We start from the raw sequence: 16,107 nt of genomic DNA on the forward strand, positions 1-16,107 counted from the left end.
AGAGAGAAACATTGATTTACTGCCTCCCACATACCGCCTACCAGGGATGGAGCCCACAGCCAGGCATGTCCCCCAACTGGGAATTGAACTGGCAATCTTTCAGTGCACGGGACAGTGCTCAACCAACGGAGTCACACCAGCCCGGGCTCTGGTATATTCTTAACACAATAGCCAAAGTGAATATAAGCCAGGCCATGTCACATCACTGCCGAGAAACCTGCAGTGATTTCTCATCTCATTGAAAGTGAAAGACACAATCCTTAATGTAGCCCCTGTATAGAATCTGTCTTCCACCCCAAAACTCATTTTTCTGACCTTATTTCTTGTCATTCTGCTTTTCTGTTCTCTCTGCCTAAAAATTATTCCTGCAGTTATTTATAGGGCTCTTTCCCCTCCTTTGGTTTGCCTTGATGTCAACTTACCATCCAGTAGGCCTCCCCAAGCCATCATACCTCCCTTTTCCTCCACCGACACCCCTAGCACTCTTCACATCCCTTCCCTGCTTTATTTTTTCCAGCACCATTTGTCTTACTCCAGATCTTTTACCAAATATGTGTAAGCTTATGTATCTCCCCCAATAAAAAATCCCAGGGAGCCCTAGCCAGTTTGGCTCAGTGGATAGAGCGTCAGCCTGGGACCAAAGGGTTCTGGGTTCGATTCTGGTCAAGGGCACATACCTTGGTTGCAGATTTCCCGGCCTGGGCCCTGGTTGGGGTGCACATGGAAGGCAACCAATCAATGTATGTTTCTCTCACATCGATATTCCTCTCTCCCATTCTAACATCAATGGAAAAATATCCTCAGGTGAGGATTAAAAAAGTCTCATGGAGGCAGAGATTTTTTGTTCCTTGCTATAACCTGAGCACCTAGAATAGTGTCTAGTACAGCCGTGGGCAAACTACGGCCCGTGGGCCGGATCCGGCCCGTTTGAAATGAATAAAACTAAAAAAAAAAAAGATCGTACCCTTTTATGTAATGATGTTTACTTTGAATTTATATTAGTTCACACAAACACTCCATCCATGCTTTTGTTCCGGCCCTCCGGTCCAGTTTAAGAACCTATTGTGGCCCTCGAGTCAAAAAGTTTGCCCACGCCTGGTCTAGTACATAGTAGGTACTCCATAAATAGTTTTAAATAAATTACTTTTTAATTGTCTCAAAACCAGTTGTTGCTTTTGTATGCTTCCCATCCCCCAACTTCAGCCCTCACGTGTAGGAAAAGCAAGGCAGGTGGGCAACTAATGCACCCCAATCAATATTGGTGGCACTGATTCCTTGGCCTCTCAGGCTACGCTTGAGATAGAGGATAGGGTGTGTGGGAAATGTTCTATATCTTCATCTGGGTGGTGGCTCCATGACTAAATACTTATGTAAAAACTCATGAAGCTGTGCATTTAAGATTAGTGCACCTTTGGTACTATAAAGGTCTAAAAAAATTTTGTTTCCTTCTTTGAGATCGCCCGAGGAAGTTAAACACGCTAAATGACACATGAAGACGATTAGGAAAGAGTTCTGCATATTCTTTCTTATTGAGAATTTGTAGTTTATTGAAATTTTTCTGTTGAATTCAAAATTAAAGTAAAATAATTTTTATTTACTTTGTCTTTTACAGAGTTAGTAGTAGCAGACTTGCAAAGAAAAGTCAGAGAGGCGTTTGAAGTGTTTGACCATGAGCTGAATAATACAGTGGATGTGAGGTTTGGAAATATTTTTTTTGTTCTCATTCTAAATTACTGATATAATTCATAAAATAGAAGAGGGCTCTTTTTTCTTTTTTAAACATTCCTTGGATTTATCATGCTATTTTATTTGTGTTGCCGTGCCCTGTAAAAGGTCTTTTTGCTAACTACTGCTTCAGATCCATACTATTTCTTATTCTTTGTAGTCTGGTGAAAAGAATATATCTACATTGCCTGTTCCAAACTAATTCTGTGAGTTAGAGAAACTCTACTCTAGCAGTAGTGCTAGACACAAAGTTGGCATTCAGTAAATATTTGTTGAGTGAATGAATAGATTTATTTTAAAACTAGAGTCCCAGTTTATGAAAATTCATGCCCTGGAGGGGGGTCCCTCAGCCTGGCCTGCTCCCTCTCACAGTCTGGGAGCCCTCAGGGGCGGGAGGCGACCCGGCGATCAGGGGAAGGCGACGCCCCATCACACCTCTGCTGCTGCCACAGCTGGCAGCGCAAGCCTTGGCCTGCCCTGGTTACCTGAGCCTTGGCAGCCCTAGGTGGCTGGGCAGCTGCCATTCAAGGCTTGCCTGTGTCTCGGGCTGGCCCTGGGTGGCTGGGAGGCTGAGGGGACTGGGGGTCTCTGGAGGCAGGCACACGGAGCAGCTGGGCCCGCCTGGGCCATCTTTGAGGATGGGGCAGTCAATTAGCATATTCCCTCCTTATTGGCTGTGGCACCACCATCAGCCACAGTGGGTAGAGGGGAGCCCAGATATTGTGTCTGCCACAGCGAGTGGGTTTTCCATCACTGTGTGCAACATGAGATGCTTTGCTGCTTTCCACCAGCTCCCAGGGGCAATTCTGAGGTCTGGAGTCAGACTTCCTGAGTCCCAGGCCGGGCTCTGTGACTGTGAGTGACTCACTGACGCCCTCTGGCCTCAGTTTCCATGTTCCCCTCATCGGAGTATTTGACACCGCGGGGTTAGGAGACCCCTGTGTGTCCCAAGGACCCTTTCAGGGGTCTGTGAAGTCTAAACTATTTTCATAATAAATCAAAGACAGTATTTGCTACTTTCAATCTCATTTTTTTTTCACAAGTGTGTATGGAGTTTTTTAAAAGCTACATGTTATGTGATATTGCAACATATTGAATGCAGAACCAGATAGTAGAATTCAGGTGTCTTCTATTAAGCCAGACATGAAAGAGACTTGCAAACATGTAAAACAGCCATTCTTCTAATTAAAGTTATTTTTTGGTTTGGAAAACGTAGTTTATTTTCATGAAAATTATGTTATTAATGTAAACACAGAATGGGTTTTTAAATTGTTCTTTCTAAATAAAGTAATATTTTTAAAATTTGATGTTTGATCTCTAATGCCGTACTTATAGATAAATATAACTCATATTAACAAACTCTTTGAGGATCTCAGTCATTTTTAAAAGTGTAAAGGGGAACTGAGATCCAAAAATTTGAGAACTGCTATTGTCAATGGGCATTTTTATTTTATTTATTTATTTATTTAAAATACTAGAGGCCCGGTGCACAAAAATTTGTGCACTCGGCGGGGGGGTGGGGGGGGCTCCCTCATCCCGGCCTGTGCCCTCTCGCAGTCTGGGACCCCTTGGGAGATAACGACCTGCTGGCTTAGGCCTGCTCCCGGGTGGCAGAGGGCAGGCCCAATCCCTAGGTACAGCCCCTGGTTGGGCTCAGAGCAGGGCTGATTGGGGAGTTGGGGCGCCGCCCCGTCATGCACAGAGCAGGGCGGATTGGGAGGTTGCGATGCCACCCTCAGTCATGCTCAGGGTGGGGCCGATTGGGGAGTTGGGGCACCGCCCCCTGTCACACTCAAGGCTGGGTTGATGGGGAGGTTGTGGCGCCACCCCCTGTCACACACAGAGCAGGGCCAATCAGGGGGTTGGGGCGCTGCCCCCTGTCACACTCAAGGCAGGGTCGATGGGAGCTTGTGGCGCCACCCCCTGTCACGCACAGAGCAGGGCCCATCAGGGGGTTGGGGAGCTCCCCCCTGTCACTCACAGAGTAGGGCCTATAGGGGAGTTGGCACACCGCACCCTGTCACACACAGAACAGGGCGGATCAGGGGGTTGGGGCACCGCCCTCTATCACCCACAGAGCAGGGCCGATCAGGGGGTTGGGGCGCTGCCACTGTCACACTCAGGGCAGGGCCGATGGGGAGGTTATGGCTCTACCTCATCACACACAGAGCAGGGCCCGTGGGGTGGGGAGGTTGGGGCGCCGCACCCTGTCACACACAGAGCTGCAGGGCGATCAGGAGGTTGGGGAGCTCCCCCCTATCGGGCACAGAGCAGGGCCGATCAGGGGGTTGGGGCGCCTTCACCTGTCACACACAGAGCCACAGGGCGATCAGGGGGTTTGGGCGCTGCCCCCTGTCACACTGATCCTGGTGCCGGGAGGCCTCTCAGCTCCGCTGATCCCAGTGCTGGGAGGCATATTACCCTTTTACTATATAGAATAGAGGCCTGGTGCATGGGTGGGGGCCAGCTGGTTTGCCCTGAAGGGTGTCCTGGATCAGGGTGGGGGTCCCCACTGGGGTGCCTGGCCAGTCTGGGTGAGGGGCTGAGGGCTGTTTTCAGGCTGGGACTGAAGCTCCCAGCTGCTCCTTTTTTTTTTTTTTTTTATTCTGGGCCAGCTTTAGCTCTGAGGCTCCAGCTCTTACGCCTCCGCTCCTGAAAGCAGGTATCTGGTTTGTTTCGGTTCTCGAAACTCCGTATCAACTCCAGCTCTGAGATCCTAGCCAGCTGAAAGCTGGTTTCTGGGGTTTTGTTTAGCTATATTTGTTACAATGTTTGAAACTGCAGGCTCAGAGGCCTGCCGTGGCCGGCGGGGAACGTTGGAGTCCTCCATCACTGAAGCAAGCAAGCCTCATGTTAGTTTCAAGCTGCCTGGCTGCCGGCCGCCATCGTGGCTGACAGTTAATTTGCATATTGCCCTGATTAGCCAATGGGAAGGGTAGCGGTCGTACACCAATTACCATGTTTCTCTTTTATTATTGTAGATATTATTATTGATTTCAGAGAGGAAGGGAGAGAGAGATAGAAATGTCAGTGATGAGAGATAATCATTAATTGGCTACCTCCTGCACTCCCCCTACTGGGAATCAAGCCCACAACCCAGGCATGTGCCTTTCACTGGAATTGAACCCAGGGCCCTTCAGTCCACAGGCTGATGCTCTATCCACTGAGCCAAACGGACTAGGGCTGTCAATGGGCATTTTTAAAACTCTTAGAACATTTTTAGTTTGTGACAAATTTGCTTGGGATTTAATGCTTAGAACAATATTAGGTATTATTATTTAATTCCACTTTATATTCTTGTGGTAAATAATTTAGATTTATTTTTCCTCTATTTAATCTGGGTTAACAATGTTATATTGTACATACAAAATTCTCATAAGACCTTTTTACTTATTTCTGTTTTGATATTTTAAGTTCTGAAACAGTTCATTTTCCTTGTTAAATAGTTTTGAAAGTTGAGGTATATTTTCAAAATCATTAGGAGCAGTTTTATTTTGCCTCATACAAAACATAGGACATAATATATTTTGACTTACATACATTTTCCTGTTCTGTGTTCAGATTTAAATCAATAATATTGATTGAAAATTAAGGTTTTGAATAGACAGTATATTTATGTGGGATAAAATTCAAAAGGTATAAAAAATATATAGTGACAGGTCAGTCTCTTCACCTCTAACTCCTGGCTATCCATTTCACCTTTCTAAAGGCAAGATTTGTTATAAGTTTCTCTGATTCTTCTAGAGATTGTCCATGCAAATACAAATGTGTGTGTGTATGTATGTATTTTTATTATAAATATATATAACATAAAATTTAACATTTTAAAACCTATTTAAAAGTTTAATGTCTGATTCAGTTTGGAAAACTATACACACTGGTTATGCAGTTTATTTCTTTAAATCATTAAAAAATTTCAGTTAACAGCTGACAACTGTATTGTTGGTTTTAGGTGTACAACATAGTGATTAGACATTTATATAATTACGAAGTTATTGCCCGCATAAGTCTAGTACTCATCTGACACCATTATTAGTTGTTACAATACTAGAGGCCTGGAGCACAAAAATTCGTGCACTTGGGGGTCCCTCAGCCTGGCCTGCGCCCTCTCGCAGTCTGGAACCCCTTGGGGGATGTCCACCTGCTGGCTTAGGCCCTAAGTTGGCAGTCAGACATCCCTCTGGCAGCCCGTGAGCCCTCGGGGGATGTCCGACTGTGGCTTAGGCCCGGCAAGCGGGGCTAAACTGCAGTCAGACATCCATAGTGGTGCTGAGGAGGCGGGAGAGGCTCCTGTCACTGTGCTCGCAGCCATCAGCCCGGCTTGTGGCTGAGCGGAGTTCCCCCTGTGGGAGCGCACTGACCACTAGCGGGCAGCTCCTGCATTGAGCGTCTTCCCCCTGGTGCTCAGTGTGCATCATAGCGAACGGTTGCTCCTGGTCGTTCTGCTGTTAGGGTCAATTTGCATATTACCCTTTTATTATATAGGATTATTGACTATATTCCCTATGCTGTACTTTTCATCCATGTGACTATTTTTATAACTGGTGATTTGTACTTTTTAATCCCTTCCTCTTTTTTGCCCACCTCCCCAAACTCTGTATCTATGAGTTTGTTTCTTTTGTGTTTGCTTTAGTTTGTTTTTTAAATTCCATATATAGATGAAATCATATGGTATTTATCTTTCTATAAATTTAACATTTTAACCATTTTAAGGATACAGTTCCCTGGCATTAAGGACATTCATATTACTGCCATCTATCTCCAGAGTTTTTCATCTTTCTAAACTGAAGCTCTGTACCCTTTAAACCAGTGGTCGCAAACCTTTTAGACCTCATGGACCACCAGTGTTTGGGGAACCACCATTTGGTGACTGCTACTACAAAGGTTTCCTTAAACCAGCAGTTGCCAACCTTTCAGACCTCACAGACCACCAGTGGTCCGCGGACCACTGGTTGGCCACCACTGCTTTAAACAATAACTCTCCATTTCCCTTCTCCCTAATTCCTGGAAACCACCATTGTACTTCCTATTTCAATGAGTTTGACTATTCTAGGTTCCTCGTATAAGTGGAATCATACAATATTTGTTCTTTTGTGTTTGGCTTATTTCACTTAGCATAATGTTCTCAAGGTTCATCCACATAGTAGCATGTATCAGAATTTCCTTACTTATAAGGCTGTATAATATTCCACTGTGTGTATGTACCATACACATATATTGTTTATCCATCTGTTCATGGACACTGAAATTATTCTTAACTTTTGGCTATTTGAATAATGTGCTATGAACATCAGTGTACAAATATCTGTTGAAATCCCCGCTTTCAGTTCTTTTGGGAATAAGCCCAGAAGTGGAATATCTGGGTCATGATAGTTCTGTTTAATTTTTTAACACCACACTGTATTGTTTCCCAGGAGCTACACCATTTTACATTCCCACCAGCACAACACAAGATGCTTTCTTTCCAGTTTCTCCACATCCCCTCCATAACTTGTTAGTTTCTAAATTTTTTTTTTTCTCAAATAACCAGTCTAATGGGTATGAAGTGGTAATCTTGTGGTTTTGATTTTTATTTCCCTAATGACTCTTGATGTTCAGCATATTTTCATGTACTTATTGGCCATTTTTACATCTTTGCTGCAGAAATGTCTATTCAAGTCCTTTGCCCATTTTTAATTGGATTGCTGTTTGTTTGTTTTTTATGTTGAGTTATATGATATATGTATATTTTTAATATAAGTGAGAGACTATGTAAACCTTTTGCATTTTTCACTGGTCAGTATATCTGTGGTTATTTCACTGGTCAATATATCTGTGATCTTTAAAAAAATTTTTTATTGATTTTTTTAGAGAGAGGAAAGGAGAGGGGGAGAGAGAGAAATATGGAAGTGAGAACAAAACATCGATTGGCTGCCTCCCACACACCCCACCCCCTATTGGGGATTGAGCTGGCCACCCTTTGGTACACAAGACGGTGCCCAACCAACTGAGCCACACTGGCCAGGGCTGTGATTATTCTTTATTAATACACTAGAGGCCTGATGCATGAAATTTGTGCAAGGGCCTTGGCCCCAGCCCCCACCTGCTGCCGCTGTGGCTGGGGGCCCCCACCTGCTGCAGCTTTGTCTGGAAGGAACGACTTCCAGAAGGATGTCTGGTCTAATTAGCATATTATGCTTTTATTATATAGATAAAGAGCTTCCTCATTTATTTGTATGAATGAACCTTAATATATTGAATTAATCTCCCATCAGTGCTATTTAGGTTGTTTCAAGACTTTTACTATAATAGTTCATGTTGCAGAGAATGTCACAGAATGCATGTTATTTTGCAAAAGTGAGAATTTTTCTCTAGAATAAATTCTTGGAAATATGTCAAACTGCATGAGGATTTTTGGTAGGTATTGCTATCTTGACAATATATTCTCTCATTTAATTATTTGAGCGTGCCCGTTTCCCCACTCCTGCTTAAATAAAGTTAAAATGTCACACTTCAATTTTTTTTTTTTTTTTTTTTTACCAATCTGATATGTGAGAAATAGAAGCTTGGTGTTAATTTTCATTTCTGTAATTGTGGACATCTTTTCATATATCTAAATATGATTTTTATTTCCTTTCTGTTTGAACTGGCAGTTTATGACCTTTCCCCATTTTTTTTCCCATTTTTTCAATCTCTTTATACATTAAAGATCTTAGCCCTAGTGGATAGAGCGTTGGCCTGTGGACTGAATGGTCCCAGGTTCGATTTCAGTCAAGGGCACATGCCTGGGTTGCAGGCTCCATCCCCAGTGTGGGGCTTGTAGGAGCAGCCGATCAATGATTCTCCCTCATCATTGATGTTTCTCTCTTTCTCTCCCTTCCTCTCTGAATAAATAAAAATATATATAAAAAATAAAAAATTCAAAGGAAAAAATAATCTTGGATGAAGATTAACAATAAATAAATAGCCCTGGCCAGTTTGGCTCAGTGGATAGAGTGTCCAGCCTATGGACTGAAGAGTTCCAGGTTTGATTTCGGTCAAGGGCACATGCCCAGGTTTCGAGCTTGATCCCCAGTGGGGGGCATGCAGGAGGCAGCCAATCAATGTTTCTCATCATTGATGTTTCTATCTCTACCTTTCTCTCTAAAATCAATAAAAATATATTTAAAAAAAACCCAAATAAATCAATCCTATATAATAAAGAGGTAATATGCAAATTGACCATCACTCCAACACACACGATTGCCACCCCCATGTGGTCAAAGATGACTGCCACAAGATGGTCAGCAAGGGAGGGCAGTTGGGGGTGACCAGGCCAGCAGGGGAGGGCAGTTGGGGTCAATCGGGCCAGCAGGGGAGCAGTTAGGCATCGATTAGGCTGGCAGGAGAGTACTTAAGGGATGATAAGGCTGGCAGGCAGAAGCGGTTAGGGGCAATCAGGCAGGCAGGCAGGCAGGCGAGCATTTGGGAGCCAGCAGTCCTGGATTGTGAGAGGGATGACCGACTGCCCATTTAGGCCCGATCCCGATGGGCCATTGACATCTCTCGAGGGGTCCCAGATTGGAGAGGGTGCAGGTTGGGCTGAGCGACACACACCCTCCCCGTGCACAAATTTTGTGCACTGGGCCTCTAGTAGATAAATAAATAAATAAAATAAAACTGGGTGTTGTAAATGTTTCCCTCCACGTCCCGCGTGGTTCAGGGTTCAGGATCTGGAAGAGGAGCCACACACAAATGAAAGAGAAGAGACAAGAGATAATTTGGAAATATTGGGGTGCCGGGGTCCAGGCCCAGCGGGCCAGGGGCTCCCAAAGGTGTGGACGGAGTCAGCGAAGAATGATTTACATGGAGACAGCGTTCATAGCTCTCTAGCTCTCCTTAGTCTCCGTGGATCTTCCTGTGCCTGGCTGAGGCCACAGAGAGAGATCCCGAGGCAAGCTGAGCCTTTATTTTATAGTCAGAGGTAAACAAGGTAGTGGTTACCATAGTTACACAGTTCTTGTGAGTTTCACTTGTTTTGGCCACTTTGTGCACTTCCCTCAGCCCTTTAGCTTCCCAGATAAGATCTGGGGAGCATTATAAGGTCAAGTCTAATTATGCTAAGAGGACTGTGCCCTCTAAGCTGGGACTTGTTTGTGACTTTTCCAACAGGTCAGTCTGAGGCTTAACCCTATATCGGCTCCCCACAACTGGGGTTTATTCATGCAGTGATAGTTCACACATTTGAATGATAGGAATGACAAACTATGGCGATGTGTGTAAGTTGGATAAATTTCAAAAAATGTTGAGTTAAAAAATTACAAAAGGAAGAAAACATATGTGAATTTTAAACACACAAAATAATAGTGTCTATTGTTTATGAATCCAAAGACATTCATGGTTGTGGTCAACATTCTCTTCAGAATTGTGGTTGCATCTGCAGATGGGGAGAAGGGACGGAGAGTGGGACTTCAGCTGTTTCTGCAGTTTTATTGTTAAGGAAAAAGAAGCTGAAGCAAAATTTGGCAAACTGTTAATATCTATTAAATCTTGGTATTGGATATATCAGTTACATTTTTCTATACTTTTTCTGAAATATTTCACAATTACACATAGAAATATTTTTTGAAGAGTGGTTTACATCTTGTCTTTTCACTGTCTCACTTTCCAGATGCTTTGTAAAAAATTGGTTTGCTAATATTAGATTTTTGATGAACTGTGATTAAAAGAATCACTTAAAGTTTTTTAAAAAATATTTTTATTGATTTTAGAGAGAGGAAGAGAGAGGGGGGAGAGAGAGAAACAGTGTGAGAGAGAAACAGTGTGAGAGAGAAACATTGATCAGTTGACTCCCTGCACACTCCCAGACCAGGGATTGAACCTGCAACCTGGGTATGTGACCTGACCACGAATTGAACTGGCAACTTTTTGGTGCACGGGATGATGCTCAACCAACCGAGGGGGCAAAAGAATCACTTAAATTTGTAAAAAACCATCTTAAATTCTATCTCCTGAAATAACAATTGTTAATGTTAGAGAGCTATCATTCTAGACCTCTTTTTATCTATGTGTACTAGGATAAGTGGATAGAAGGGTAGGGATTAAATAAGAAAGAAAGAAAGAGAAAGGGAAGGAAGGAAAAAGAAACAAGTTATGGAAGAAAAAATTCAGAGCCAGAGGCTGAGATTGGTGGTCTCAGGGAGTGTACTTCCTGGGGCTTCTGGGCATATAATTCCTGTGGCCTCTGGGTGTGTACCCTCTGTGGCTTCCAGGTTCATACTCCTCCAACTGTTCTCCTTAATGTAGAAATAAAATATTGGATTCACTTGAAAAATGTCAGCCCTATGAAGTGTGGGAGACTTAATGCAAATGCAGAACAGAGAACAGTTTGTGGCAGTGTCTTCCTCAGCTTTGAAAGGCAGAGGGGATACAAACCAAAGCATTGCCGTGTGCTCAGAGGACCACAGGCATATTTGGAAATCTGGCTCCCTCTTCTTTTTCTGTTGGTCGTGTTCTTTGAGGCCAAATAATCTTTAAGTTTCTTCAGGTAATGCAAGTGTATTAAAGGGTATATTTGGAAGTGTGACACAAGGAGTAATTATTCCCGATATGCCACCTCCATGACTGTAGTGTGAATGAAAAAGGGGCCCCACACTGAACCTGACAAGCTCAGGGGAAGCCTGTATCGTGGCCTTACAAACTCAGAGACGGACAGTGACCACATAGGACGGTCTGAAATGAACACTTATTAACTAAAAGCGGGTGGTCATGTCCTAGGCTGGTATCTTCTTTGGCAAAGGTCAGTCTTTACTTAACAGAGCCTGTGTATTGTCTTTTTGCATCTAAAATAACATACTAATATCAGCGTAATTTCTTTTTCCAAACCCCTCAGGACACAATCACTGCTCCAGAGCAGAAAACACGCCCCCCCCCCCATTGTTATTATATGTTAACTAGAGGACCAGTGCACAAAATTTGTGCACTCAGGGGAGGGGGTCCCTCAGCCCAGCCTGTGCCCTCTCACAGTTCAGGACCCCTTCCTCCTTACCGCCTGCCTGCAGCGGAGGCTGGAGAGGCTCCCACCACTGCCACTGCGCTCACCAGCTATGAGTCTGGCTTCTGGCTGAGCAGCACTCCCCCTGTGGGAGCACACTGACCACCAAGTGGCAGCTCCTGCGTTGAGTGTCTGCCCCCTGGTGGTCAGTGTGCGTCACAGTGACTGGTCTTTCCACCATTCAGTCGATTTGCATATTAGGGTTTTATTATATAGGATTGTTAACTATCCTATACCTGCCTATGTAATAGAAGTATGTGTTTATTTCTTTACTTTTTATCCAATCCCAGGTCATTCCCCTCCACCCTTTGTTTTCTCCTGCCTCCCTGATCTGTCACCTATGGATTTATGTCTCCCCCTTAGGGGTTCCCCTTTTGATTCTGATGTATAAAATAAGTGGTAAAACTGCCATTTTCCAGAGCATTTTCTCAATCCATTGAGGTTTTGCTTCCTGGCAATTGTCATCAGTTTGACTCAAACTCAAAAAATTTCTTACAGGTTTGGATGTTTCTTACGTTGACAGTAGTGTGAAGCCACTGGGTGGAGGAGTTTGTTAGAGCACTGACCATTATCCTCACAGAGAGGCAGTATTGAATTTTCTCCACAAGAACCCAGGAAGGTTAGGGGCCCCTACACATCTTGGTGGGTTATGTCCTAGGCAAAAGTTGGTTGATAGGGTGGCCTGTTCAGAGGGGGCTGAGGGGGTATAGAAAAAGAGCCATCATGGTCTTGCTACTCCTGTCAAGCATGACATGAAGAGTATCTCCCTTTATAAAACTTCCTCCACAAATCAGAAACTGTGGATAGCAGATACATTTGTAGTCACATAACACAGTCCAGGAGTTGTTTGAAATTGCTCCCGATTTACTTGGTGGGGAGTGAGAAAGGGCAGTAGGGGATAGTAATGAGTGGTTCCACCTTGTACACAGAGCAGGTAACTCCATTTTCACAGTCAGTTGAAGCAGTGGCTTCAGTGTTCTGTGTATTCTAGATACAGGGAGTGACAGCACCTCATCCATTCCATCTGCAGAGATAGTAAGGCAAGATAGCCACGTCTGTTCTCCCCCGGGGAGGCGAGCAAGACAGGATGGGATGGTGCTGTTGGAGTGGCACGGGAGGGCAGGATTTGGCTCCATTAGCAGGGTCCCAAGGAGCATGGGAATTCGTTATTTCTGTCTTGGAAGGACTCAGAAACAAGTGTTCAGAGGTGCCATTGTAGAATGCAGCAGTGAAACCAGGCCAGAAGCCAGCTATAAGTGCTGTAATTCAAGTAGGCTTTTGGTTAATTTAAAGGCATGGCAGCTACTAACCCATAGCCACCTTCTATTTCATTTTTTTTTTTTTAATTACTGAGAAGTGCCACTCAAGTCTCTACTTTTTTCTGAAAACTACTGATGCATTTACAAAACAATTTCCAACCTACTACTGAGAGCTTATTTAGGCCATCTTTCCTTTGCTCACCTAACTCTAAGAATATTGATGTTTTTAACTGAAAAATGTATATTTCTTGTCTCTCTCAGATATAAACTTAATAAAGACAAAATGGCTTTACTTTTGGGTTCTGAAATGTGTATAGCATTGTCTTCTATTTACATATAGTGTCAAGAATATTACCAGAGTATATAATTAGTTGTGTGGAGTTTTTAGGAAATGAGTCAATTAAGGTGGGTTAGGGGTCATTTAGTGATGGATCTTGTTTGCTGCCCTAAGGAGCCCAGAGGGTATTATACTAAATGAAATAAGTCAGTCAGAGAAAGGCAAATACCATATGATTTTACTTATATGTGTAATTTAATGGACAAAATAAATGAACAGGGAAAACAGAAGCAAACTCATTGATGCAGAAAATAAACTGATGGTTGCCAGGTGGGAAGAGGGATGGGAGGCTGGATGAAAAGGTGATGGGGTTAAGAAGTACAAATTGGCAGTTACAAAATAGTCACAGGGATTTAAAGTATAGCATAGGGAATATATAGTTAATAATCAACACTAATAAAAGACAAAGATGCTAATTGACTGTACCTTTGCTATGCCCATCAGCCAATCAGAAGAGTATGCAAATTAACCCAACAAAGATGGCCGTTAAATTTGCATACTGCAGGGGGGCGGGACAGCGCGATCCGCCACCCGTCCGCCACCATCCGGGCCTCCCGTGTGCGACCCGGGGTGGCAGGGCAGGGCAGCGTGATCGGCCGCCCACCACGCCACCATCCGGGCCTGCCATCTGTGACCCAGCATGGGATCCGGGCCTGCCATCTGTGACCCGGGGAGGCGGGGCAGGCACCGTGGGATCGGGCCTGCCATCTGCCACCCGGGGAGCGGGCCTAAGCCAGCAGGTGGTTATCTCCCGAGGGGTCCCAGGCTGTGAGAGGGCACAGGTCGGGCTGAGAGACACTTCCCACCCCCCAGTGCACAAATTTTTGTGCACTGGGCCTCTAGTATTGTAATAATTACGTATGGTGTCATACTTAACAGGGGGTCACTTCCTAAGTTCTCTAAGTGTCTATCACTATTCTGTACACCTGAAACTAATATAATGTTGAATGTCAACTATAATTGAAAAAGAAAAAAAGATTAATGCATTCAACCACATAAGATGTTTTTAAAGCTAAAAAAATTTAGAAAAATCAAGAGATAAATGTTATTTGCAAAACACTGATATCCCTCATATGTAAAAGTGGTAATTCTCTGAAATTATGATTAGCCATAAATCTCCATTCTTTGACCATAGAGAAAAAAGAAATTTAGTATGCCATTTTTGTAAAATTTAATTTATTCATTATTTAAAAAACATTTTATTTTGAAATTAATTTTAGAGTTGTAGAAGTCCAAGAAATAATACAGTGTTCCTGTGTATCCTTCGCTCAGCTCCCCCTAATGGTCATATCCCACAGTGCTAATATCTAAAGATCTTACTGGATTTTGACCAGCTTTTCCACTAATTTCCCTTCTCTCTTCCAGGATCCAACCCAGAATCCTATGTTGCATTTCATTGTCTTGTCTCTTTAGTCCTCCAATCTCAGACAGTTCTTCAATGACCTTGATATTGTTGAAACGTCCTTGCTCAGTGATTTTGTGGAATGTCCCTCATGTTAGGTTTGTCAGATGTCCTCTCATGCTTAGATTAAGGTAATGCATTTTTGGCAAGAATATCATAGAAGTAATTTCATATTCTTCTTAGAGCATGACGTCAGAGCATACTTGATGGTGCTATACTAGTATTTAATTCTTGATGATGTTAATCTTGCTCCCTTGGTTAAGGTAGTGCCTGCCTGTTCCCCACTATATACACTTATTATTTTTTCCCTCTGTAATTAGTAAATGTCTTGGGGGAGTTACTTCAAGATTATGCAAATATCCTATTTCTCTTCAAAATTTGCCCATTGATTTTAGCATCCATTGGTTGATTTACTTCTAACAACGATTACATAGTGATTGCCAAACGGTGTCTCAGCGTTGTGTACAGAAGGAAACTCCAGGACAGTGCGCTTTTTGTCTGGGCAGCAAGCAGCCATTTAGCAGTGCTGACTTTGGAATTATTTAGACCTTTCACAACAATGACAAATGTTTCAGTCAGTTGATTTAGTAAATATTAGGGTTGCCGAAGGAGGACTGCATGAGGCCAAGAGTGGTAAGGGATTCTAAATTAGTTAGGTCATCTGGAGACCAGATGGGCTGAGCCCCCAAATGGTGCCAGCACCCAAGTGTGGGGATTCCAGGGACTCTAGGTGGGCTTTTTCTTTCTTTCTTTTTTTAATATATTTTATTGATTTTTTACAGAGAGGAAAGGAGAGGGATAGAGAGTTAGAAACATCGATGAGAGAGAAACATCGACCAGCTGCCTCCTGCACACCTTCTGCTGGGGATGTGCCCGCAACCAAGGTACATGCCCTTGACTGGAATAGAAAATGGGACCTTTCAGTCCGCAGGCCGATGCTCTATCCACTGAGCCAAACCAGTTAGGGCTAGGTGGGCTTTTTCAGCCAAGAACTCTCTGGGTCTGGATCCTGGGAAAGTCAGGAGGGGAAAGATAAAGGTCTGAGCAATGGAATGTGGTCTGAGTGAAAGGGAGTGTGGGTGGTGACGTGGTCTAAAGGTCAGTTCCAGGGCAGGGGTATCGATTTAATGATTTGATCAGACCTAACAGTAAACATTTTTAAAAAGTATATTTTTATTGATTTTAGAGAGGAAGGGAGAGAGAGAAACATCAATGATGAGAGAGAATCATTGATTGACTGCCTCCTGCACACCCCCAACTGGGGATCAAGCATGCAACCCTGGACATGTGCCTTGACTGGGAATCCTGATTCATAGGTTGATGCTCAACCACTGAGCCATACTGTCTGAGTGTTTTAGTAAACATTTATTAA

The 16,107-nt window shown here is 43.5% G+C and overlaps 1 protein-coding gene across 1 annotated transcript in view; it reads left to right on the forward strand.

Moving 5' to 3' along the window:
- DRC8 (dynein regulatory complex subunit 8) overlaps positions 1-16,107 on the forward strand; it is a 67,154-nt gene that overhangs the window by 28,702 nt on the left and 22,345 nt on the right. The window contains exon 2 of the mRNA XM_081114434.1: positions 1,613-1,697. Within this exon, the coding sequence (XP_080970560.1) occupies positions 1,613-1,697 (85 nt within the window). The remainder of the gene's footprint in view (positions 1-1,612; positions 1,698-16,107) is intronic.

The sequence above is a fragment of the Myotis nattereri genome (assembly GCF_964212035.1).
Source record: "Myotis nattereri genome assembly, chromosome: 20".
Classification (NCBI taxonomy): domain Eukaryota; kingdom Metazoa; phylum Chordata; class Mammalia; order Chiroptera; family Vespertilionidae; genus Myotis; species Myotis nattereri.